Below are 27,132 nucleotides of genomic sequence, written 5' to 3' on the forward strand. Positions count from 1 at the left end.
AAATGCACCCGTCAGAAAACAATGACAACTGACAAGGTTTCTTACATTATGATACAACGAGGTCATACAATGCTACAATTACTTAACTTTTCACTTTTTACATAATTCGATTTAAGAAGATTTTTTTTGTCTTTGCTGTACACGCCACTTCGTTCCATGTTGTGGCCAGTAGAGTCCTCCGTCTAATACGTTTTAGAGGTTTGACATTTCCCGTTGTGGCCACTAGAGGTCATAGATTGACGCGTTTCTAGTTTTGCTCTGTTGGAGGTTGAAGTTGAGGGGTCATGTTGCAGTAGTGGCTTACTGTAGTGTAGCTGACATGATGCAGGCAGCAGAACAGTAGAGACTTACAGACACCTGCCTGCAGGAACTGAACAGGAGCGACTCACCGTTAAAACAAGCCCTCGGAGAGGAAGGGTAGAACCTGTCATTAGGGTAAGCGATGATTTGAACGTTGTTTTTGTTTGTTTGTGTGCTTATGTTGCTAAATTAGAAGCATGGCAGGCCCTTAGTGTTGAAGTGTTCACTAGTATTACTGTTAGCCCGTCCAGTGACATGATGTCAAAGCGCTTCCTAGATGTTTATAGCTTGCCGCCACATTGAGGGGATAAAATGTGTAAGCTCATTTATTCTGTTTAAAGTATATGTACGTCAAACTAGTCAATACTATTTAACTAGCAGCCAGGTGCTTTATACATGAACTGTTGCTAATGCTAAAGCGTTAGCCGTTCGGCTAAAGTTCTATCATGGAACCGTGTATCAGGTTTATCTCCTCGCAAAAGACAAATATAATAAATACTAGCTGAGTGATACTGTTAAAGGGCATTAACGCAGTTCATGCAAAACTGTAGTTATACGTTGTTCAGCGACTGATAGCTTTAGCTCTGTTAGACTGATCTCAGATCAGTTAATGTAACGTTACAGTTTAATTGACTGACAATAAAGGCAGACGAAACGTGGGAATTACATCATCCTGAGCACCGCACATTTTATTGTCACAATGTTGTGCGTAGTTTGTGCTCTACATACGATAAACGTACTACCTATTTTGTGAAGTTACATCTAAGTAATGTAAGTTAAACCATTCAGTAGCAGGTACCAGTATTGCTTTGTTATGTCTGTTAATTTGTTAAACGGCAAACCTGCAAAAATCGCATTTTTTGTTGTGTTAGTGCAAATGGATTTGATGCTATTTCAGTTTGACTGTTTATATTATTGTGTTTAATTTCGACTTAAAATATCTATGCAATGTTTTGGAAATAGTCACTTTATATCATCATGTTGTATTGGTTATAAATAATAAACAATTATATGTTTCTTCAGGATGTGTTATGAAGAGAAAAAAACTCTGTGTCAGATTGAGACCCTATGTTCTGGAATTGGAAAGAGACTTTTTAAACTTGGATAAATGAGAATAATTCTATCATCATTAAGCCATATGAATCCTTCAATCCTAGGTTCCATTATAAAACATCATTAAGGTGTCCATTGGAGATGTTTCAGTTTCAAAAGAAGTCTAATCCTTTTGGTGAAATTTTCTCAACTCAACGGGTTTGACAGAAAAGAGGCACTTGGATCTTATAAAAAGAGAAAAGTTCATTGGTAAAGTTCTCTTTCTCAGTCTGTTTTTTATGAAATCTCTTGCATCATGTCTTGGAAGTTCCTCACACTCTTGAGTAGTATATGTGTAGCAGCTCTGTGAGGTTGTATGTGGCATCATATTTAATGTAATATAGAAATGCATGAACGGTGGGCACTCTGGAGGTTAATTCCTGGGAGGAATGTTTCTGCTCTGTGGTGTAGTCACAGGGGCACCATTGACAGAAAAGAGCTCTTTGTAAGCCATCAACCACTAGTATAACCCCTGAACCCTCTGGTGTCAGAGTTTAAAAGTCTAGAATCCACCTCTGTGGGCAAAGGGTTCATTTGAACAGAAAAATGACCTTCTAGCTTGCTGTTATGGAGGTTAGTTTGGTTGGTAACGTGTTACAATAAGATTCCATTAGTTAACATTGTATCATTAAAGGTGCCATCTGTAAAAATTGAGGTTAAAATATCCCAAAAATGAGCAACACGCATCAAAAGATTGAGAAGAAATAAGGTTGATGATGTCATTAAAAAACTGACAAGTAATAGTGCTGCCGAGATATTAACCTGAATTAGCATGCTAAATTACTAGCCCCGGCCCGGCAGGTGTCGTAATACCAGTTTCGACCATGGGAGGCGGTATGCGGGCGGGCAACGTTACCACCAGCCAAACTGCAGTACACGAGTAAGTCGCGCTCGCGCCAGCTTGTGTGTACTTGAACCTGACGTCAGTCGTGTGGAAAATACAGCCCACTACTACATTTCAGTTCAGGGAAGAGTTAAAAAAAATGATTGGTCGATATTATGCATGAGGAATACATTTTGGTAAGTTGTAGCATACTGTATCTTTCAACAGTGTTCGTGTTCTTTTACCATTAGCTAGTAGAGATGATCGGTTCACGTGTGCTAGGGATCTGTCGTGTAAAGCGCCAATACTGTATTTATTGTTTGAATTGCGTAATAAAATGAACAGAATCTGAGAGCTGACATCGGTCTCAGTGTCCTTTTCTGTGCATGACAAAAATGTGTGGCGTGAAAGTGTGTGAAAAGTGTTGTGAGAGTTGGCAGCTCTGAAAGACGCTAGCTTGGTCCACATCAGGGAATTGCTGTCTGTCAAATTAATTCAAACTAATGATAAAAATGTAATATGAACAAATCGAATATCATAAAACTAGAAATAATAGCCTGGGCTTTAATTTTCCCATATCGTCGAAATGCACCGGCTTGTCTATGAGATGGCCCTTATAATTTAGTATTGAGATGTTGTTCATTAAGTCTCTAATCTCTGAAAATCTCCAAATGCTCCACGTGAAACTGCGGTCTTCCAACCTTTTACTATCGCGTCAATTGATTTGATGAATATGCACGAGGGAGACAGAGCAACACAGCACTCGCCCATATTGTTTGAAGACATGAGAGAGCGCGTGGCCGTGGAGGTATTTCTGGAGGTATACTGCCCCCATCTGGTATGGAACATGTTGTATGATTTGATTTTAAATCCCATTTGGCACCTTTAATGAACAATGACAAGCATTTAGCATTTAAAAAAAAATCCATTTAAAAGTTTGGAATTGGTAGTGACAATCCCACATGATCCTTCAGAAATCATTCTAATATGCTGATTTAGTGCTGTCCCTGTGCTTTTATATAATATTTTTGTTGAAAATAGTGAAAAAAAAATGTTCAGATTTTTTTTTTTGATTAATAGAACATTCAAAACAGCATTTGTTCGAAAACATTTGTAACATTATTTATGTCTTTACTGTCACTTGTGATTAATTAGTGATCAACTTTCTGAATAAAAGTATTTCTTTCAGAAACAAAAAACAGTATAGACACCAAATGTTTGTTGTGAACATTTGCTAAGTTTTAGGTTGTGTTCATTACATTAATGTTTTGTGAACAAACATGAAGTAGCAATGATCAATATTGTATTTATACATTAACCCAGATTAATACATTCTGTAAAAAAAAAAAAAAAAAATCTAATTTATGAACTAATGTTAAATTAATCAAACCTTAAGTCCTACTGCTTGGGTTTATGTATCATTTTTAGGCCTTGTGCCAAATCAGAATCATAATTATGTTTTTATCGGGAATGTTAGCAGTGTATGTGAATTTTTGTGTATAAAGCTTTTATTTTAAATCGCATCTCGTAAAGCCAGTTTATGAAGCGAGAGGCTTGTTGCAAATTTCCCATAAATCTCTGTGGCTGCATAAGAACGATATAAGATAGATAATGCTTTTAATATGCATCAACTTTTTGTTTTTAACAGCAAGATGAAATCTCATCCATTTTGTCCTACTGAAATCACTTTACTAACATTTAGTTACATGCTGTGTTTGCCCAGATCCCTGGATGCCCGCCGGTGCCCTCGCCCTGGCCGCACACGCAGACTCGATGGCCATCAGCTGACCCCTCCCGCCAGGATGACGGTGAGAGAGCGGCTTCGGCAGAACATCTCGGCCGCCTTCTACCGGCACGGCCTGCTATGCGCCTCCTACCCGGTTCCCATCATTCTCTTCACCTCTGTCAGCATCCTGACCTGCTGGTGAGTCTGATGAATCCTGCATGATTTTTGATAAGATCAGGAAGTAAGGGCCGGGGTTTGGGAAGTGTTGTGATCGAGATGTGAACTAATCATGGACGCAGTGACGTGGGAAACAAGTTCTTCTGGGGGTCAGGAAAAAAAGCTTATCGGTGGGTGGGATGTTTTTAGGTGAGACTGGGTCACAAATGAATGAAGCTGTCTTGTGGTCGGTTGTTTTCGCACAGTTTGAATCGAAAGCAAGATCTTGCCAAGAGAACTGTGTGCAGCACAAACACAAAAGTGGAGCACTGAGCACGAGAAAACGTTTTCTTCTCATGCCTTCTCTTTTCCCCTCTGTCAGCAAAATGTGAATTAAATCTCTGACGCTTTAGATAAAGGACAAAATCCATGTGAATAAGAGTGAATGTGTGAACGTTTCTCTCAGAGAACATTCCAGTGTCTCCAGCTGTCTGGAGGAACAGAAGTAAGCTTTGTGAAAATGGCAACTGCTTGTCACTACAGATGCCCAAGTTCTTTCTGAGCTGGAGAAGCGAAGGTATCGGGCAGTTACACAGAATACCTTAGCCTTAAGACTGGAATATTCTGAAGTAAACACTATTTAAGCACTGCTGATTATGGATTATGACAATTATATTGATTTGTCCTTCAGTTTGTGGAGTAATGCACAGTGCGCTTACTAATGGACATCTTTTAAGCTTTTAAGGTTTAAAAGCAGAATGTGAAGATTGTATTTCTTAAATCTAAAGAGGTTTTATGAATTTGTCCTTATAGTAACAATTGTTATTCGCATTGATTATAATTAAATATGATTATAAATTTTAAGTTGTTTATGTCTGAGCAGAAATTTTATATTTATGTCTTCAACTGTTGGTGTAATTCTTTAAATTACTGTAAAAAAAAAAGATAATTTCATAAAATGTATGTTTTCACTCAGTTGCTGCGTTTACTGGCTGTATATGGAGTTGTTGTAAAATTATATGTAACTCTTTGCACAGTTCTTACACTAGTTTTATTGTAAAGGCCCGTTCACACTTGGGTCTATAACTACAGTTTAACGTTTTAAATGTAAAGTCGTAATAAAATGGATTTAGCAACAGATTTTTTTTCCTTTTGTGATGTACATTCAAGGCTTGTGTAGATTATTCAAACAGAAAAAATGTAGTTGACTTGGTTTTATCCATCGGTTGTTTGCGATTTTGGGATGTGGGTGTTGCACTCAAAAATGAACGTGATTGTTCAGGCGTTGGGTTTAACTGCACTAAAGTCTAAATGAAATGCAGTGCATTTTCATTTCATGCCAACTTGAATAATCATTCTAATTCTGTGCGAATATAGAAGTTAACAATAATGACAGACATTATTTAATCGGAATCACTTAACATACGGAAACTATTTTTTCGAGCTGATCAACTTTAAAAACTTGAGTATTTTAATCGTCAGATGACATACCGCAGTGTGCTTTTATAATAAACAGAATGTTAATTGTGCATTGATGTGGATGCAAATATAATGAATCCATCTACCCTGGTGGCTGCAGCCACCTGAAAGAAATATTTAGTTTGATTTGAGAAAACAGTTCTTCAATGAAAAGCTGTGGAAGAAGGTTGAGGGCTGTTTAGGAAAGAACACTCGGGTATTGTAATTTACAGTTGCACAACAACCTTCTGTTTTCTTGATGTCAACGGTTTCATGTGTTTCACATGACTCATGTGTTTCAAACCTTATTCCCATCACCCTGTTCTCCTCTCTTTAAAACTCTGCTGTTTTGGGTGGGGGGTTTTCAGGGCATTTCGAGACCTATTTAAGGGGAGTGACAGATTTTTCTTTTATGAGAAGTAGGGACTGCTCAGATAGTCCATCTGGAGGGTTTACCAGTCCCTCAGTGTTTGTCCTGCAGACAGTATTGTGCAATCACTTTTTCCTTGAAAGTATAGCGATAGTTATCTTCTTTTTGTAACCTTATCCTTCTGACAGCTTGCTAGCCTGAGGATGTGGCAAATGACAAATTACATTGATTTGTGCTCACTCCGGGTGCATTTTTGCTACGTTCCTCTTCTGCTCCACCTGTGTGTGACTGAGTGAATGCTATAAGACTGTCTGTAATGTAAGAAATGCTTTATGATTGCCCTTTTCATTCAAACATGATTTATGGTACAGTCCTTGGTACAGGGCTCTGTGTCATAAGAGAAAGCCAGGGGAGATGCCTTATCTGTGAGGAATGCAGCTTGACTTTTGATTTGTTATTCTGTAATCACGCTTTCTTTTACAGTTACCCTCTGCTGAAGCTGCCTCTGCCAGGAACAGGGCCTGTCGAGTTCACCACTGGAATACGAGATTACTTGGTCCCATCCCATGAGTCTCAGGGCGATCTGTCGGAGCACCCTGATTGGGTAAAATGAAATGCTTGTTTGATATACAACAATATAGACTAGTGTTGTTTCTGTATATATATGTAGTGATGCACTGATGTGAAAATTGTGGTCGATAACCGATATTAATATTGCTGTTATGGCCGATACCGATGTCTCTATCAAAATATATTGCGATATAAAAACTATTTCACCAGATGACTTGAATAGCTCTATTTGGAAAGAATGAATCATTCTAGAATGACTTGGGTGGTTTTGTCATGGAGTAAATCCGCATAGAAACTAATATTAACATCTGCACGCACATCAAATACACAGGATTGATTATCGGCCTGTTCACATCGGCCCTATTTTGACATCGGAACGATACCGATGTGTAAAAAATTGACCATATCAGCCGATATTATATCGGCGGCCGATATATATCGTGCACCACTATATATATATAGTGTGTGTATAAATGATTACAATACTCCTTTTCTGCAGTATCGATACACCGATACCAGCTGCTCGTTCTCACTCTCTCTGACTCCTAATTGACAGTTTGACACACATCTGCCTCCTGTCACTCACTCGTCTCATTCACTCCGGTTAAATAGTGTTGGTGTTAAGCTAGGTCCTGAATTTTGGCGGGCGTATTGCGCATAATTTTACTAATTTTCACAGGTTTACGCTCACGCCAAAAGCACACGCACCACTGATTTATATAAGTGGCGGGCACATAAAGCCGTCTCTCAAACAGCTTAGCAGTCCTTAAATTAGTTCTTTTTTGTAGCTTATTGCACTTAAAAGGTCAAAATGTCCATCTTTGCGAGTATTCAGATGTAAACAAACAGTCAGTTTTGGAATGTAAATGGTTGAGAAAGAAAATTCTTATTGTGTATTTGTTCTTATATTATTACTGACTGTTTTTTTTTTTTGTAGATTTAGTTCAGAGCTCAAAATAAAACCACCTAGTGCTGTGTAAACTATTGCAGCTAAATTACCCAAATTATCCAGAAATTATGAGATGATAAAAATGTATGTTATTGAATATCAATATATTTCAAAGTATCATACCGAAGTTAGAAATTCCAGTGTTATGACAACACTTATATACACTACTGTTAAAGTTTGGGTTCATTGAGATTTATTTTTAAAGAAATGAATATTTGTATTCAGCAAGGACACATTAAATTGATAAATTTTTCTTGCAGTATCGGGGTCCTCCGGTGGCTTACATACAGCAGGTGTTGGTCAAGGCAGCGGTCTCACCATGGGACAACAGTCTGGTTCCTGTGGACGTGTTCCGCTCTCCCCTTGGGCGTGTTTTCAGTCTTCTGGAGGAGATCAGAAACCATGTTTACACGGACAGGTCAAAGCTTTCCAGCCTGACTTTTTTGACATCTTGACCAATTTTGACCACACATTTCTCAACCTCTTGCCTGTCTTCCTCACTTCTCTCTTTTTAGAAGTTTGGAGGCGCTGTGCTTGCAGGTGACGGACCTGTTGCCAGGGTTGCGGCGCATGCAGGCGGTCCTGCCAGAGCACGGCTGCCTGCTGGTATCCCCTGGCAACTATTGGCAGAATCGGCGTGACCTGTTTGATGCAGATCCAGACCTCCTGAAGACAGTCCACCAACATGAACCCAAAGGCCTTCATACTTCAGCCACTCTGAGAGGCAGGAAGCTGCTTAAATACAAATTAATTCTGGCCTGAATTCAAAGTTTATTTAGGGTCTGTGCGCTCACCACGTTTTTACTGTGTGATTTTCAGACTTACTCTTTGGTGTCCCGGGGAAGCAGACGGGTGTAAGCCTGTACGGCAGGAAGAGAGTGGTGACATACACCATCACAATTGCACTAAGCTCCTATGATGCAAGGTCAGCCTTTGTAGTATTTCAAATTATTTTTTTATTTGCTAAAACAAGCATTGCAGTTTAGATTCTAATAATGTTTGCATCATTTCTTAACGCATTGTTTCCTTTTGGTTGTGTGTGTTTCTGAACAGGTTTGTAGCTAGTCTCCGAGCCCGTCTGAAACAGCTTCATCCTTCAGCGAACTCGACTCTGCGTGAAGACCACATGGTGCACGTTCATTTCAAAGAGGAGATTGGCATCGCTGAGCTCATCCCTCTTGTCACCACCTATATCATCCTCTTTGCTTATATCTACTTCTCCACCCGTAAGCGTCATCTCTACCTATCTTCTGTCATTGTTTTTTTTTTTTCGTTTAATTGGAGAAAGAGATTTATTTGCTTTACTTTATTCTGGAACATACACTACCTGTCAAAAGTTTGGTGTCTACATGGTTGAACGTAATTTGTTACAATTGTACGTGCTGAGTTAGAACCAAGCAGCAACATTCTAATCTGAAAAATGAAGCCTACCCGGAAGTGCAAAAAACTGCAATACATCGAAAATCCGCTAGAGGCCGGTCCCAAAAGGGAGCAAATGTCCATATACCCCATGTTAAAATGTCTTGACTGCATAAATTCATGTTTTTACAGTTTGCTCCCATGGACTTTTATTTTAATCTTCAATATGTTCCTCGTGCCTGACAACTGTGAGGGGGGTGATTTTTCTTTTTTCTTACTCGTTAGTTTAGATCATATTTAGATATAAAATGTATGACAAATAAGGGCGGTTAACTTTGATTGACAGCTGACAAGTGGAACTTGACGTCTCGGCCATGATCTGACACAACACATCATACCACTTCTGTATCCTTTCTGAACATTTGTAATTTGTATTTCCCAAGATTTCCTGTATGGCGCCGCCCATACCCCCTTTAAACAGCCCATTCTTCAGAAAGTCTATGGGTGACGTAACAGACGCTTTGTCCATATTTTTTACAGTCTATGGTTCGAACAGAGAGTATCATTGTGTCTCAGTGATTTTAGGACAATTGATGATGTAGAAGATTCCAGAAATGTGCATCTATTGGGCCTCATATTTTTAGTATTTGGGAAAATACTTCAGTACTATATACACTCGTCTCTTTTTTTTGCCCCTGAAAACATTTGGCTTTTTTTTGCGGCATATTGAACATTATTGTTTGAACATTATAAATTCTGCTGTGATGCTTAGTATGCTTGCTTATCATAGGAAGTAATAAGAAATGACTCTTTACATTAATGTAGTAGCCTAGTGAGAACAGGTGAAAAAAACACACTTTTTTTCTCTTTTTCATCAAACCGCAGTTTTTGCAAGTTCCCGCAATTTCATTGCATAAATATCCTGCATAATTATTCCAATGCATTTTTAAAGAAAACGAGGCGCATAATCAAGGATTTTTACCCGCAACAATCACAAAAAAACATGTTTTTCTGGAAGGACTGACCAATCTAATTAGGTCTAGTCTCATTCATCTGATCAATTTAACTTACTATAGAGAGATCAGGACAGACAAGAACAGGCAGGTTTGTCACATAATTTATCTTAGTTATAAAATTCACACTAATAAACTTTCTCAGTTTATATACTATAGTATTGGAATCTAAATGAAACATTTTAATAAATTTGTAACCCTACAGAAGTAATATGACAGAGATTGAAATTGGCCCTATTGCCAGGACTCAGGGGTGAGTTGGCAGCAGAAAGCTTTCAGATTAGCATAGCTGTTTGGTTTCTTACTGAGCTTTCGACCGAAAGGTGTTTAAGTCTGGCCTGGCGATTATCCCCAGAACAGCACGTTGAGCGTCACGAATTCATGTCTGCGTACCCACATTCCAGCAGGATTTCACATGGATGTTCAACAGCTCAATGAGTTAATTCTCATAAAATGCTTTTGGTTAAAAATAATTCTTACTGCACTCGTTTGATCCTTCTTCCTCACTTTACAGGAAAGATCGACATGGTTAAGTCCAAATGGGGCTTGGCGCTGGCTGCTGTTGTGACGGTTCTCAGCTCTCTGCTCATGTCTGTGGGACTCTGCACCTTGTTTGGCCTGACGCCCACGCTGAATGGAGGGTAGGAGTTTAGCCAAAACACACCCTCATTCATAAACCACTAAAATGATTCATATCACTGGGCTACTATTTACTTAATCACTCAGGAATTAAATTTTCACTTTTGATCTTTGAGCAGGTTGATGTATAACCAATTGTTGATAATAACGGCAGTGATTAAGGGGGATTTCATTGTCAGGAAGTGTTTGAGTGGGCAGGCATGGTTTTTTTCGCAAGCCAATAAGGTTACATATATGGACATACAGTCACAGTGGTGTGAGTTTAAGGCTTCCAAACAAATTTGGCTTAGTTCACCTGGTACACCAGGCTACAGTCCATCCGTAGACACTATCTAGACCTTGTTGATCCTAGAAGTCTTTAGTTAACAGCAATTATTTTGTTAGAGTAAATTTATGTTCAACTCCTATCATCTGGTCAATAATGAGCTGGTGTATTTATTCCTGATGTTGCACACATTCAATTTCTTATACATTGGTGTATTTTTTTCACATCAGACATTATTTAAATAATTTTCTTACTTTCTGGTTAGTTTTAATAGATTTTCAAAGGTTTATTAGTTTTATCTGCTGCTCTTTTTCAGGGAAATCTTCCCTTACCTTGTGGTGGTAATTGGTTTGGAGAATGTCCTTGTCCTCACCAAATCTGTTGTCTCAACGCCTGTTGACCTTGAAGTCAAGCTGCGAATTGCTCAAGGTCAGAGATGATGTCATCACTGTTACAATATGTACACCGAATTTTTCTCTCCTAGTGGTTTGGATATAAGTAAAGCCCATTTAGTGTAGTGATTTATCATCTTATGTTTTTTTCCCCATTCAATATTTCATAGAAAGTATGGCATTTTAAAATTAGACCAAATTAAATGTGATCTACTCCATTAAAGGTCTGTGTTTTTAAAAAATGTTGGTTCTCCCTTAAGGTTTAAGCAATGAGAGCTGGTCTATCATGAAGAATATGGCCACTGAACTGTGCATCATTCTCATTGGATACTTCACATTTGTACCAGCAATTCAGGTGAAGCTCTTCTTAATAACAAGTATATGACTTGTTTTTGGTGGTATTCGTACATTTGCCGATTGCAAGCAACCTTTGCTTCTTTTTCTTATGGATGTAGGAGTTCTGTCTGTTCGCTGTGGTCGGTCTGGTGTCCGATTTCTTCCTCCAGATGTTTTTCTTCACCACTGTGCTGTCTATTGACATTCGCCGCATGGAGGTGAGAACCACCCACACATGGGTGGAAACACTCTGGAAAGTTGCTTTTACAATTTCATGAGAAATACATGAATCATTCATTGCTTCATCAGAGTGTCTTGACCTTTTTGTTCAATTTTATCGTGTCAGCTCTCCAAACTGTCTTCTCATGTCTTCACGCATATAGTTGGCTGACCTGAACAGGCGTCTCCCGGCCGAAGCGGGTATGCCTCCTCCTAAACCGGGCCCTTTACGTCCACGAGAGACACCTCCTCCGCCCCGCCCCTCTCCCCACACGATCACCCTGCAGGCTCCTGCATTCCGGAACCTGCGCTTGCCCAAGAGGCTCAGGGTGGTTTACTTCTTAGCCCGTACTCGCCTGGCACAACGGATTATCATGGTAAAGATTACTCACTTTAACGGTGCATTGTAACATTCTGCGTAGCTAGATAAATGCGCTCTATTATTAGGCACATACCCAAGTGTTTATGCAGAGTGTGGAAGATAAAGTATTAGCGCACTTACTGCATGACAGAGGCGCCAGCGCGATCACTTGCATTTATTTCCTGATAACAGCAGAAACAACTCAAAATACTCTGACATTTTTGGTCATACAGAGTAATACATAATTCAAAATTTACCCTGTAAAAGGTCTATTTTTATTTGTGTAAACTAAAAAACAGAATGCATTTTCTGCAGTCTTGCTGAACTCAAATGCGTCACAAAAATTAACCGAAACTCCACGTATGCGACTTGCCTTAGACATGAGAAATATATCTATAAAAGTTTGAAACATCTGCTTTTAAACTATTGTTTCAATACAATTCAAATCAAAAACAATGAAAAAGGCATTTGTCTCAAAATTCTATACTACGGAGAAAAAGAGTCAGCATCGTTAACTTCATCTTTGCTGCCAACAAAATTATAAGACTATAATTGCTGCCGTTTAATTATAAATTCCCCCCAGTATATATTTTTAGTTATTAAATGAATATAAACATGCGATAAATCGACTAATGTCTTATAATAGTCGACTAGAAAGATCTTGAGTTGGGTGCAGCCCTAAATGTTACACAAAATTACTGTTTTACTGTATATTTTATCATTCTTGTTGAGCATAAGAAGCTTCTTTCAAAAACAAAACATCTTGCAGACCTTTTAACTTTTGAATTGTAATTAAATTAAATTATTTTAGCTTTTTTATGTTATCTAAATGTGTTGTGTATTTATTTAATAGGTTGGCACTGTTATCTGGATTGGGATTTTGGTCTACACGGACCCTGCTGGTCTGAGGACTTTCCTTGCTGCCCAGGTGTCAGAGCAGAGCACTCTTGGGGAGGCGGGGCTTCCTCCTCACCTGGGCGTGGCTCCAGTATTTCCTGGTGGAGACCCAACCAGCACACTGAGCGTGCTCCCTGCCCCTGAACCCACCCCTCTACCAGAGAACCAATCACAGGGCCACCGAGCAGCCCGCCCAGGAGTTGCCCCCGTCTTCAGTCCCCAGATTACTTGGGGCCCTGAGGATGAGGAGCTATGGAGGCGGCTTTCCTTCCGTCACTGGCCCTCACTCTTTAACTACTACAATATCACTCTTGCAAAGAGGTGTGCTACTTTCTCACCTCATGATAATTAATAGAGTTTAGGCCCTCTCTTATCATCTCAGTTTATCTGTGTGTAACATGCTTATTTTCCTCTCTCATTCCCTCAGGTACATCAGCATTCTTCCAGTCATCCCCGTCACGCTCCATCTCAGCCCACAAGAAGCCATAGACACACGTCACCCCCAGGATACACACCATGCTCCTCCTCCCAGCATCAAGACCTCCGATCTGCAGACAGACTTCACGCTCTACAAGTCAGTGACTCACTTCAGCTATTTGGCCATATACCATAATACCTGCTTTTATTAGTGTAGCTCGTTCACAAGTTTAGGAATTTAAACAAAAACATTACTGAACAAAACTTATCAGAATTCTGTATACAGTATCTGTTCAGTGCAACAGCAAAGAGCTTGTTCAGAGCTAGTTTACGTTGTAGACATGTCAAGTTGCAATCACAGGATCACAACCAAAAACTAACTGTGTTGGTGACCTAACTGTGTATGATGACAGATAAAAACTGTCCTGAATGTGTGTGGAAACAATGTGAATGTACTGAAATGTGTCTTTGCATAAATACAGTTTCAAATTATGAAAATTAGTTTTTCTCCAAAACATGTTGGAAACAAATATTTCCCCCCTTTTATTAAATACTTTTTGCAACCTCGTTTTGCCAAGATAACAGCTCTGAGTCTTCTCATATAATGTCTGATGAGTTCGGAGAACCCCTGACAAGATTTTAGAGACCATTCCTCCATACCGAATCTCTCCAGATCCTTCAGATTCCCAGATCCATGTTGCCGCTGCTTCTCTTCAGTTCAGCCCACTCATTTTCTATAGGGTTCAGGTCTGGGGACTGGGATGGCCATTTTAGATGCTTGGTTTTGTGTTCAGTGACCCATTTATGTTTTGATGTTTGTTTTGGATCACTATCTTGTTGGAAGATCCAAACATGGCCCATTATAAGATTTCCAGCACAGGCTGTTGATTTTGATTTTTTTATCTGTTGGTATTTGATCGAATCCATGATGCCAGACCTCTGTCAGAAAGTATTTCATTTACATGTGGCATACTTTTTTATCCCTGTGTGCACCAAACCCATCTTAAGTGTTTGCTGCCAAAAAAACGAATCTGACCATACAGTAGAACCCATCCAGTTTGAATTTCCAGTAGTGCCAGTTACTTTTCAAACGTTCTATGGACCAACGAAACAAACAAAAAAGAGCTTTTTGGCTCTTTCAAAGAACTTTAAAAAACTCCTACACTTTTTGGGTGTTCACCAGAAAAGTTTTGTTTGTTTTTTCACCTTGTTATACAGGTAAAACTTGAAAAATGTGAATATTTCAAAAGTTGTGCTTATGAAAACCCCAAATTCAAAATTAGAATATTGTGAAAAGGTTTTCATAGCTGTAAGCCATAATCATCAAAATTATAACAAACAAAGGCTTGAAATATCTCACTTTCCATGTAATGAGTCTATATTATATATTAGCTTCACCTTTTCATTTTTCGAGTTTCAGCTGTATATATATATATATAGATCAGACAGTAGTCATTCATTGTTAATCTGTAAGTTGCTCAATGTTTTTTCTCGGAAAGCATGTACTAACCCTCTCCTTTGTGTGATTAGAAGAATATTTTGGCCATGACGTTTGTTCACAGAAAAAACACAAACACATTCTTCATATATACACAGGGAAAAAAAAACTGTTAACTGGTTAACTATGCGCTCTCAATCATATCTCATGCTAGCACACGCTGGAGGTCCGAATATGTAACTGCAGAGATAAACAATAGTCTTTCTCATTCACAAACAAACACACTCTGAGCGTGGTGTTCAAGGTCGTTGTTCAAAGGCCTCGCTCTTATCTATGTGGCTGTTATGGTTTGTTAGATACACATCAGATGGATGTAGGTCAGTTTGCTCTATAATGTGGCCCTCCCACTAATGCTTCTCTTGGCCTCCTGCTGGGTTCCCTTTGTTTTCTGTGCTGCATTTACCCTTTGAGGACTGATCAAGAATGTGAGCATATGCTTAGATGTAGTCCAACTTTCTGCATGTAATGCTCACCTTTGATTTCCTTTGTGGAGGAGGGTGAACTGGAATTTCAAGAGAGACTTGTATTACAGTGACCCATTCATTCATTGAAGAAGTGTGTAATTTCTGGGGGAGTATGGTAAAAAAAAAAAAAAAAATGGCAGGTTTCTCAAACACTCCTCCATCTTCCATTATTTGGAACGATAGGTCGTTTTGTACTATCATTTTTATTATGCTGTGTTAACATCATTTATTATAATGTGTGTTTGTGTAGGGTGGCAGCTCTTGGACTTTTCGCCGGTGTGGTGTTAGTACTCTTACTCTTCTGTTTGTATCGTGTCCTTTGCCCTCGTAACTACGGGCAGAACGGTGTGCCCCATGGTCGCCGTCGCCGTGGAGACCTGCCCTGCGACGAGTACGGTTACTCTCCACCCATCAGTGAAATTTCCCCTCTGCTGCTGAGAGGCCACAGCATGGTGAGAGTCACGTCAACATGCAATGACGTTTCTTCTGTGAAGGAACTCTGAGATGTATAAAAGTACCTTCTCCTCAGGACATTGAGTGTCTGGCTAGTGATGGCATGCTGCTGGCCAGCTGTTGCCTGGCGGGACAGATCCGTGTGTGGGACGCACAGACAGGAGACTGTCTTACTGTTATACCCAACAATGGGTAAGGAAATGCATAAACTTTTCCCTAATACAGATCCCATAGTCTATTTAAAAATGTCCTTTATTCCTGTAGTGCAAAGCATCATTACTACAGTCTTCAATGTCACATGATCCTTCAGAAATCATTCAATTGTGCTGATTTGGTGCTCAGGAATCATTTTTTAATATTGTCAATGTAGAAAATAGTGCTGTTTAATATTTTTTTGGTAATAGCGATACATTATTTCGGTAACACTTTACAATGAGGTTCATTAGTTAACATTAGTAAATGCATTAACTAACATGTACAATATGTGAACAATATTTCTTCAGCATTTATTTAATATTAATTCCAACATTTACTAATGCGTTATCAAAATCAAAGTTTGTATTAGTTAACATTAGTTAATGGACTGTGAACTAACAATGAACAGCTGTATTTGTATTAACTAACATTAACAAAGATTAATAAACACTGTAACTAATGCATTGCACATTGTTAGTTCATGTTAGTTAATGCATTTACTAATGTTAACTAATGAACCTCATTGTAATGCATTAGTTACAGTGTTTATTAATCTTTGTTAATGTTAGTTAATACAAATACAGCTGTTCATTGTTAGTTCACAGTCCATTAACTAATGTTAACTAATACAAACTTTGATTTTGATAACGCATTAGTAAATGTTGGAATTAATATTAAATAAATGCTGAAGAAATATTGTTCACATATTGTACATGTTAGTTAATGTAGTTAACCTTATTGTAAAGTGTTACCATTATTTCTTTTGATAAATGCAAAGTTCAAAATAACAGCATTATTTGAAATAAAATTAATTAAAAAGCATTATACATACGTTTTCTTCATGAATCAATTTCTTCAAAATAAACTCACTGACAGACCTTTGCTTATGTGTATAATATTATGTATTGTTTATATTACATGTAAAACAAAATGTATATGTTATGTGTGTGTGTCTACTGTAAGTCTGCGCAGGAGCAGCAGCAGCAGTGGTTTTTGGGAGCATCGTGACGGCTGGGATCACATGGGTGCTTGTGAGGCCGAGGGCTTCCTGGGAGCAGACTTTCGGGAACCAGGAGGAGCTATGGGAGGGCCAGATGTAGATATTTTTCCAATAAGGAGGAGGACCACTCCTGCACACCCTGCACTGTTTGGGGACCAGCCAGACCTCACCCCACTCATCGACACTAACTTTGGGACTTTGCCCCCATCTCATGCTGTGGTCAACAACTCTGGCTTTGACTTTGGGGGACTTGTGGAGAAAGCGTACCAGGAGCATGAGCCCTCGCCAACACTGGCCTTCCCCCCTTCTCCTCCAGCTTCACAGCAAAGGCGACGTAGCCTTGGGGACCAGCCTGTCTTACCACCAGAGCTCCCCTCGCAGAGCAGTGGCGACTGGGACAGCTCAGTGTGGGCCATGGAGCTAAGGGGCAACCTCATTGCCACGGGCCGCAGCAGCGGCAAACTGGAGGTGGGAGAAAGGGCTTTTATAATGGAGAACATCTTGAACCGTCAATGTCATTGACCTGTCCTCCTCATTTCCTGTTTTCTTTTTTTCCTGTCAGCTGTGGGATGCGGTAGAAGGATCATTACGATGCTGCAATGAAGATGGATTATCTGGAATCACTGCCTTGGCTTTTCTTAACAACAGGTGCGTTCACAACCACCTGAAGCTCACACACAGACACAACCATTCGACTTAACCGGGATATTTTCGATTGCAGAATTGTGGCGGCCCGTTTAAATGGCTCACTGGATTTCTTCACTGTGGAGATCAACAAGCCTATCGGGTTGCTTCAATATCGCGGTGAGTTGTCAAAATATTCAAAAAAGCTTATAAAAACACTGTCTTGTAAAACATGGAAACGAGAGAGAATTTAGTGTACTTTCTTATATAGTGGAGATACATTTTTCTATTTGTACTAATTTTTTACAGGTAAACTTTTTTTGTTTTTCTTTTTTTGATTTGTATGTTGTTGTTTTTAAAAAGCTTCAAACCCTAAAAATAGGAAGACAAACTCAGTTACTCAAAGGGGAAAGGGAATGTCTAACGTGAAGAGGCAATTTACCTGTTTTTGTGTGTCAGGACCCCCAGGCCGAGGCAGTCTGCCCCCCTCTTCCTGTTACAGCAGTGAGGATGTGATCAGCTGTCAGCTGACCCGCTCAGTGCAGTGTGCCCACCAAAAACCCATCACTGTGCTCAAAGCAGCCGCCGGCAGGGTCGTCACCGGCAGCCAGGACCATACAGTCAGAGTAAGGGACGCATAACACACACATTACATAAGGAACAGTTTGTGGAATGGTTTTAAAAATGGTAAAACATGTTAAATATAGCAGAGAACACAATGCTCTGGTTACTGAAAACTTTATTAGATACTCTAAGTCATCCTCAGACGAGCCTTCCATCGTTGCCTCCAGGCATCCCGGTTCTCCATGATTTTTGTGCAGGCCTACAGTTAACTCATGCGTTAGTTTGGTGTTTATTTCATATTTTTCTATTATAGGTGTATCGTTTGGAGGATTCTTGTTGCCTCTTCACCCTGCAGGGCCACTCAGGTGGTATAACTGCCATCTACATAGACCAGGTAAGAATCACATCACTAGTTCACACACATACACCAATACTGCCATTCATTCATATATCTCATTTCAAATACTGTGAATTAAGTGAACAGACAGACAGATAGATACATTCTTGCAAATCAAATGCACAGAAACTTAAATTGCACAAATAATTAAACGTGCAAATCGTATGTTGCATACAGAGATATTTTTGTTCATCTAAAATGTGCTGTGTTATAGACCATGGTTCTAGCCAGCGGGGGCCAAGACGGAGCCATCTGCGTGTGGGACGTCCTAACAGGCAGCCGAGTGAGCCACGTGTACGGTCACCGTGGTGATGTTACCTCATTGGTTTGCACAACTTCCTGTATCATTAGCAGTGGGCTGGATGACCTCATTTGCATTTGGGACCGTAGCACAGGCATAAAGCTGTACTCCATACAACAGGTGTGTGATTTTGAGAGTGAGGACTGCATGATTAGGTCAACAAAAACCGCATATTATGATTATTACAAAGATAAAAATAGCAACATCTGTAATGCATTTCTCACTTCTCTCTCTGTTTCAGGAGGTGGGGTGTGGGGCCAGTCTGGGGGTGATCTCTGAAAGCCTGCTGGTGACAGGAGGACAAGGTTGCGTGTCATTTTGGGACCTGAACTACGGAGACCTGCTGCAGACGGTGTACTTGGGACAGAGTAGCGAAGGTCAGAGCGTCAGGCAGCTTCTGGTTCTGGACAATGCCGCCATAGTCTGTGACTTTGGTAATGAGCTCAGCCTAGTCTACGTGCCCTCTGTTCTGGAGAAGCTGGACTGAACACACACGCACGCAAACACCAGCCCACAGATTTAGAAAAATGTCAGATTGGCCGGCACAAAAGCACTCGCCCTTTATCGACCTGTATCACTGCAGGTTCATTGCAGAAAGAATGGCGTTTCTTGTGTACCGCCCTACACTTAGTAGGACGGGAGTGGGCACTTTTTACCACATCTGAACAGGATATCATTTAAAACCTGATCCTACAGTGTGCAGCAGGCCTCTGGTGCTCCATCAGAGCATTTTCACAAAAGATTCTGTGTATGAATTCAGACAGAATTACAAGAGGGTAGTGCGAAAGCTGCTTACAGCGAAAGGTGGCTCACTTGGCCTGCCTTAAGGTGTGTGTGTGTGTGTGGTAACAAGCTCATGGTGAAAATGCCAGTCTGCCCAGCCCTAGAACTCTCAGCTGTGTGCCAGTTGGATGTAAGAGAGTTCACAATAATATGTTTGCAGGGCGAGAGGAGGAGCGAAAGCTGGTCGTCGGGGTAGAAAAAGTTTTAGATCTTTCCTGCTGAAAGGAGTGTCTTTGTGTACAACTGTGTTTGAGTGTTTGAATCTAATGAAAGCTGTTAAGAAATCTTCAGGTTGTATTTCACCCCATAATCAAAAGAAAGAGCAAAACTTGAAGATCTTAGTAAAAGCATAGAAGTTTCATAACCTTGCACGAAGACAAAAATAACTATTTTGGTTTTATTTTAGGACCATTTCGTAATTTAATAAACCTGCCTAAAATATTGTCACCCCCTATTGTAATTTGTAAAGAAAATGTACTTTATTTTCAGTACAGCTGTAAGTATATTTACATTATAATAGTATTTGTTCATACTGAATTTAATTTATGCAAAGTTTTACAAAAATTGTGTCCGTTCCCCCCCCCCCCCCCCCCCTTCACATTAAATTAAAGAGAATTTAGGAGGGGAAGTTTGCTTATTTGTCTCAAAATCTCACTGCAAATAATCTTTATGAATAGACTTTCTTTTTGCAACGTATAATTTATTTTCTTTTGATTTTGGGGTGAAACATTGAACCGGATGCTATGTTTCTGTGAGTGGTTGTGTTTTCAAGATGAATGCTGTGTACGTCTGAAATTAATCTCTGGGTTTGGGATCTCTTTTTAATATTGAAATCAATTATTTATTAGTGAAATTTCTAACAATTTGTATAAAACTTGGCTTCGAGATGAGTTAAAGTGGAGACGTGGTCATAAATTTTAATATACGAGAAAAGCTTCGACTAACTTATACTATGATAATATGATTAAAGTATATTGATTATTACTGACAGACGTTTTGGTTTTGTTGTAGTCTATGTTCCCTTCCTAGGGCAGCAAGCCAGAGAAAAGAGATGTTCTCATTCCAGCCCTGCCTTATTAAACATGAGAGAAATGCACATATCTGTTTCCTGGACGAATATTTAAAACGGTTCATTACTACCTGTACTCCAGGTGTGTTTTAACTAAGCCGTCAGTACGAATCACCCAAAGTCACACATTTAATGTTTGGTTCCCTTCTGTGCTGGCAAAGTGATGGATATGGCTGCTTTTTAACATTAGATGTGTATATTTTTTTTATTTTTCCTGTTTTGAAAAGTGTTTGTGTTTTTAGAGCAGTTTACAGGTTTCACTGAGATTATGTTGACCAGTAGTTGTTACTGTACGTTGTGTGTGACGACACATTAGTGTATCCAGTCCTGCCCTGCAGATCCCACACAAAATGTGTGCATTGGTTTGGCCTATTTTTAATACAGACATATCAATATATTTTGGATGTGTTAGTAGTACTGGGACAAGACAAATGCATACATTTGGTGTCCTGGGAATTGAAATTGTATTATTAAAATGCACTGAGAGACTTCTTTAGTTTTATTAGACGGTAGCAGAGATTCATTTTCTATGCGTAATTTAAGTTTTTCTGCATGTGCATTCCGCTGACTTTTTTGTTGTTGCATTCTGCATTTTGGCTTATGATTTGGTGAGAAATTATACCAAAGGTGTCCCCATTTTCCATGCAAATGAGTGTTAAGTGGTTTTTACTGCACTTTAAAGCATCATGATTCAAATTGAAGTTTTAAAGATGAATAAAAAATATTTATAAACTTTCCCCCTAGATTTTCTTCAATTAAATCAAGGCAAAAGCATTGATTATTCTTTTGACAACTACAGTCCCTTAAACCAATGAAACCAGATTTTTGGTCGCTCAGGGCAACCAGGAAAATGATTTCCATCTGATTATGTGGGGAATTTCCATGCAAGTCAACAGAAATGCATGCTAGTCAATTATTAGCCATGTTTTACACATATAAATATTAGTTAATAAATTTGATGTGAAACTACACTCTTCAAACCACGAAGTAGCATTGGTCAAAACAATTTTGCTTTTTTCCTGTTTGTTTTGTTGAGGGTTTTTCTTTAATGTTTGTGCATTTTTCAATGGATTTGTGGCATTGATATGACTGAACTTTCATAAGACCCACTGGTCTTACAGATTGTGCAGCTGTTATGTGTAAAGCATGGATGCTCAAATCTTGTTAAAACATGAGAGACATAGCAAAAAGCAATCATTTTACCATGAGGAAATGCTATGTGGCCAGTTATCACTAAAGAACAATTGTATGGCTAGCAGCTCTTATCTATTTATAAGAGTGGTTAGAACTTATCTTTTTTTACCTTCTTGTTTTTAGGTATCAGATAATGAGATTAAGCATTAACCACATGAGAACAGAGTGATGAGAGAAGACAATGACCATACTGAAAAGCATTTTCTTAATGGCAGGGTGGCTGCTAAATACAATGGCCGCCATTTTAGTTGTCTATATTGTGAAGAGTGAAATAGCACCAAGCTCCATTGTGTTCATTTTAACGCCCTTTCTCCCTTTTTAGAGGAGCACATTCCTAGACATGATTCAATATGTGCGGTATTCAAGTGAAGTACTGGATCTTGGACTTGCTGTATCTTACTGCTGCTGAAGTAGAAATGGGGTGGAGAATTTTTAAAATGATGTGAAATGCCTGAATGTTGCACTGTTTCTTTAGATGGGGAGGGGGCAGAGAGAGACTGTGTGTAAATATTGCTCTGTCTTTTTTGGGCCTGCTCTGCCCTCTTCTGTCTTTCCTGAATACACTACACAGTGTAACCAGACAGTAGAGGATGTAACTAATGCTCTGTTCTATTTTTAACACAGGAAAAACAAACTTTGTACTAATTTGCAAATAAAAAGGCTTTCATACATTGTACTTTTCCTTTCTCTTTGTTGTCATTTGCTTAACTTCTGGTATTATAAATGGGTAAAATGCAACAATATCTCTTATTAAAAGCATTTGTAGCTTGCTGTAATTACCACATAGAATTATAATTATTTAATTTATAGTAATGCTCTTGGTTTAAGCGACAATTTAGCTCTCATAGGTGTAAGATGATTTGGCTTGGTGGTTTGGTTTTTACAATTTGAGATTAAGCAAAAACTGCTACTGAACCCGGAAGTGAACACCATCGTAGGGGTGCAATACACGTATTTGTTCGGCGGTTCGGTTTTCGGTACGCATTTTTAATGCGTATTTTTGTGTTCCCTCGATCGAAAAGCAATGCATTTTCCTCATAGACTTTTAGAAAATCTTTAAAAAAAAAAAAAGATCTGTGTTCAACAAAGAGTTGTGACCCTTACACGTTTTGTTTATCAAGATAATCTTTATACAAGTTAATCCAAAATTTATAAATTTTGAAGCCTATATAAAGTTTTTTTAAAAAACAATATGAAAAAAATATAATGAAAATATTTAGAGGCTTTGTTAATCACAGACCTTATTGCGGGCGATTTAGCAAAAACCCATTAAGACTTTAGGGCGAGGGAACCGGAAGTGCTAAAATGCTAACTCACTCCCGCGTTTTGGCACAGAGTGAGGCTGTAACTTCGGCACTCTATTTAAGAGAAGCTGGCGTGACCACAACATTACCCAACATCAAATTTGCAATTATGATGTGAGCTGAACGAAACTTAAGTTAAACTACTCGTTTTTGTATGGCTGACGGACCGGTTTTTATGTTTGGACCAATACAGAGCGAGCGGATCAGAAGCGAAATCCAGTATGAACACATTTGAATTCACCACTGAAGTAATAACATCGCTGCGAGATCTACTGAGGAACATTCACATTTCTCCCAAACACCGCTGACGTGGGAACCAGGTAAGAAACATTGTGCCTTAAATGAACTTTCCAGTTTCCACCCTCCAGATAAGCAACATTCATCATGCGTTTATTGTAACAGTAACATTGCAGCGGACAGAGAAAATATGTAAATGTAATGCTTGTAAGTGCCTTGCTAAAAGGACGTCTTAGTAAATTAAATTAAATAATTAAGATTTCTAAAACATTTTTGAAAAGCCTTCAATGGCAACATGACATCATGTCTTTTGCGTAAACACACACACCACTTTCGAGTCAGGTGGCGTGTATGTCTACGCCATTAATGTCCGCGTCATTCCGCGTGTCTGTACAATATCTGTCTGCAGAGCCGCAGAGCCGCAGTTTCACCCCAGCAGTTTTACACCAGCAGTTTTACCCCGCGCATGCGCAGTTTTTATACCAGCAAGTTTACCCCGCGCATGCGCAGTTTCGCCACAACAGTTTTAAGCAGTTTTATCTGCGCATTCGTAGTTTCAATATAGCAGTTTTACCCGCGAAAATTGTTCAGTATTAAAACGATCTAATGGTTATTTTTACCAATTAGTTTTGCTTATTAGTCTGCAGAGCCACAGTTTCACCCCGCACATGCGCAGTTTCACCTCAACAGTTTTACCCGTGCACGCGCAGTGTCAATAACCTATATAGTATATTTGTTACCAATTATTTTTGCTTACAAGTTATTTTTTGCTGTTGCTCGCAGGCTTTCAGGTTCCTTTACTGAAATAAAACAGTGCTTGTATCAGGAGCACACTAATTTCACACTTTTTTCACACACTTTTCCTGCAAAACAATAAATAGCACACTTAATTGCTCAATACCTGGTATAACACAAACTTCTGATTTGACATTCAAAGGCGAACTATTAGTCTAAATCAATATATGTCTAATTATTCTTAAATTAATTAAATCTGCCTGATGAAACAAATGACTTGAACACAAATTATTAACAATTATTTCAAATATTTTATTAATTTTGAAGACATTACCAAGAATACAATTATATTTCAATTCAATTACCAGACAGACATATTGATACACAGCCATACATACTGATACAGACAGACAAACTAATATACATACACAGACATACTGATACAGACAGATAGGCATACTGACATACATACACAGACACACTGAGACAGACAGACATATTGATACAGACAGACCGTCTAATATACAGTACATACACAGACATACTGCTACAGACAGACAGACAGCAAGTCTGTCACCAATTTGAAAATAAATAATAATAATTAAATGTCAGGGTTTTAAAATGATGACACTCTTACTTTTTTCTTTGTCCTTAACCTCAGACATGAAAAAGGGCATGACCTCTCTGTTTTTAAATGTAAAATAGAATGTGGCTCTTAATTTATCATCCTCATCCAAAGTTGTGGCACAATGTGAATGTAGTGGAGAAAGGGCTTTCTTCCTCCTCCATGCTGTCAATGCGTGGTGGCAAGGACTTGATCTTCATCAGCGGGTGATTGTCCTTCAACCATTCCACACCTTTTCTGATGCTGCTCATCATATTGGCATTCTTTATGAAAAATATTTGAAAATTAACAGCAATCAACAATTTTATATTTTCAGATAAATAAAACGTCTAAATATATTATATACATTGCAGAACTCTACAAAATACCTCAAGATTGTGTGGTGTCGTGTCCCCCTCCAGCGCTCCTACTCCATACTCAATTTCTCCTGGTCCATTCATCTGTTGTAGAAGAGCACAGTGTGATGTAATGTATTTCAATTGTCTACTACAAAATGTTTCATTTAATAAAATGTATAATTTCATGCATATGCAATGCAGAACCAAACTAAGATTTGATTTACTTCGAATTTGCACAAGAGAATTCATCTAGAATCAATCCATTTTACAAAAACAAACAAAAATAACAAAGGTCAATGTCCCTGCCCTAATACAGGGTGTCCACCAGTTAAAATTTTTAAGCCCTTTTTAATACCGCATTATAAAACTACAACAGTACATTTAGCAAAAACATTTAAAGTAGTGCATGCCTGTAATGATCAGACTAGCTCTAGACCGTTTGGCTTGGGGCACATGTGTGTTCACAGGGGTCTTTTAGGGTCTTTCAAGGATCAACCCTGCAACAATGGGACTTGGTGTGTTTTAAGAACCCAACTGATATCTGTGTCCCCTGAAAGTCTAAGTATAGAATATTGTCGACTGACAATAGGATAGATAAATAAATAAACAAAATACTTTGACAACAAAAGCTCACTTCACTGTCAGTGAGGCAAGATCCAACCGCCATGTGCAATCCAACCGCCTCAGCCCAATGTGCAAGCCACCTTCCATGTCTGACAAAATACAAAAAGACAACAATGAGAACAAAGTTGTGCAGAATACTGAGTCCTGAGCAAGGACTGTCCCTAAAGTTAGTTTACTAAAAGTCACTCTGGATAATAGTGTCTGCTAAATGACAAATAATAATAACTAAACCCTAGAAACAAAATTATCCATGAGGAGAAGGCACCACTTATTGTGTCATGAATGTCATGCTGAGAAAAAAGCAATACTTCCATGAATACTATTAACAACAATAATATTAATATAACGTAGAAATAAGACTTACAGCAGTGAAATCAACGGGTTCATTCAATACGATGTGTAAAGCATACTGAAACATTCATTTTACATTATATTTTTGATATAACAGAGTGGAGACAGACTGATAAAAGTCCAATAACTTACCATAATCATGAAGACCCGACAGGATGTCATATCGAGTTGATGGGAGATATGCTGAAATGGCAAATTGCATTTCGAAAAACAAAGAAATCAATCAGGACGTTAAAGTGTCCCGAAAACAAGACAACAAAATACCCTTACTTTGTTTTTTTTTTTTGTTTTTTTTTTTTTTCATTTTGATCCAACGGCCTGGTGCTGAAAGTTTCCTGCGACATGAATATGTTAAATAAAAGAATGATTTGTCCAACAGCACTGCTGAACTGACTGCAGTGAAGACAATTTAATAACTTATTCAAAACGAGCGGATAAAACTGCTATAGTGAAACTGCGCATGCGCGGGGTAAAACTGCTGGGGTGAAACTGCTGGGGTAAAACTGCGGCTCTGCAGTCAGACCCTTCTCTGTCTGTACACGCAGTCAAATCTCCAGTCATAAATGCCATTAACCCCAGTGACGGTTAAGTTTAGGGTTGGGGTTGAGGTAAGTCATATCTTTTTTTTACCTAGGATGGTAAGGGAACAGTCATAAATGCCATTAACCCCAGTGACGGTTAAGTTTAGGGACAGGGTTGAGGTAAGGTTATAGGTTATATCTCGGCAGCACTATAACTTGTCAGTTTTTTAATGACATCATTGCACTTATTTCTTCTCATTCTTTTGATGTGTGTAGCTCATTTTTTGGATATTTTTACCACAATTATTCCATATGGCACCTTTAAGTTTAGGGACGGGGTTGAGGTAAGTCATATATTTATATAACGTTAAGTCAACGGCGTTCATAAACACGCTGAAAGGCGATTATGCGTCTTGATAGCACGCCAAAAATGGAAATACGAATCGCCGTGGCATACACACGCTACTTCATGAGATCAGTCTGTCAATGGAGAAAGATGCTCTTTTGCAGCCA

At 38.8% G+C, this 27,132-nt stretch overlaps 1 protein-coding gene and 1 long non-coding RNA gene across 2 annotated transcripts; one reads left to right on the forward strand and one right to left on the reverse strand.

Moving 5' to 3' along the window:
* Positions 1–270: 270 nt before the first annotated feature.
* scap (SREBF chaperone) lies at positions 271–22,560 on the forward strand. Its single transcript, XM_039650653.2, has 23 exons — positions 271–435; positions 3,939–4,139; positions 6,409–6,529; positions 7,705–7,862; positions 7,960–8,168; positions 8,264–8,369; positions 8,498–8,670; positions 10,331–10,457; positions 11,037–11,149; positions 11,373–11,467; positions 11,568–11,666; positions 11,832–12,044; positions 12,882–13,246; positions 13,353–13,499; positions 15,555–15,756; positions 15,834–15,949; positions 16,916–17,420; positions 17,515–17,600; positions 17,674–17,756; positions 18,036–18,202; positions 18,454–18,534; positions 18,752–18,958; positions 19,080–22,560. The coding sequence occupies exons 2-23, from the start codon at positions 4,018–4,020 to the stop codon at positions 19,323–19,325; spliced, it is 3,741 nt and encodes a 1,246-aa protein (XP_039506587.1). The 5' UTR covers positions 271–435; positions 3,939–4,017; the 3' UTR covers positions 19,326–22,560.
* A 1,972-nt stretch (positions 22,561–24,532) lies between these two features.
* On the reverse strand, positions 24,533–26,607 carry LOC120474789 (uncharacterized). The gene is made up of 4 exons (XR_016145776.1): positions 26,231–26,607; positions 25,758–25,836; positions 25,154–25,225; positions 24,533–25,048 (listed from the first exon to the last, which is right to left on the reverse strand). It is a non-coding gene; the product is annotated as an uncharacterized LOC120474789 (long non-coding RNA).
* Positions 26,608–27,132: the final 525 nt, after the last annotated feature.

Source organism: Pimephales promelas, chromosome 12 (assembly GCF_988280905.1).
Source record: "Pimephales promelas chromosome 12, fPimPro1.hap1.1, whole genome shotgun sequence".
In the NCBI taxonomy this organism is placed as follows: Eukaryota; Metazoa; Chordata; class Actinopteri; order Cypriniformes; family Leuciscidae; genus Pimephales; species Pimephales promelas.

Coding starts and splice junctions, on each gene's coding strand:
- scap (XM_039650653.2), top strand. CDS start 4,018: ATGACGGTGAGAGAGCGGCTTCGGCAGAACATCTCGGCCGCCTTCTAC. Junction 4,140..6,408: donor GTCAGCATCCTGACCTGCTG/GTGAGTCTGATG, acceptor TTTCTTTTACAG/TTACCCTCTGCTGAAGCTGC. Junction 8,671..10,330: donor TTATATCTACTTCTCCACCC/GTAAGCGTCATC, acceptor CTCACTTTACAG/GAAAGATCGACATGGTTAAG.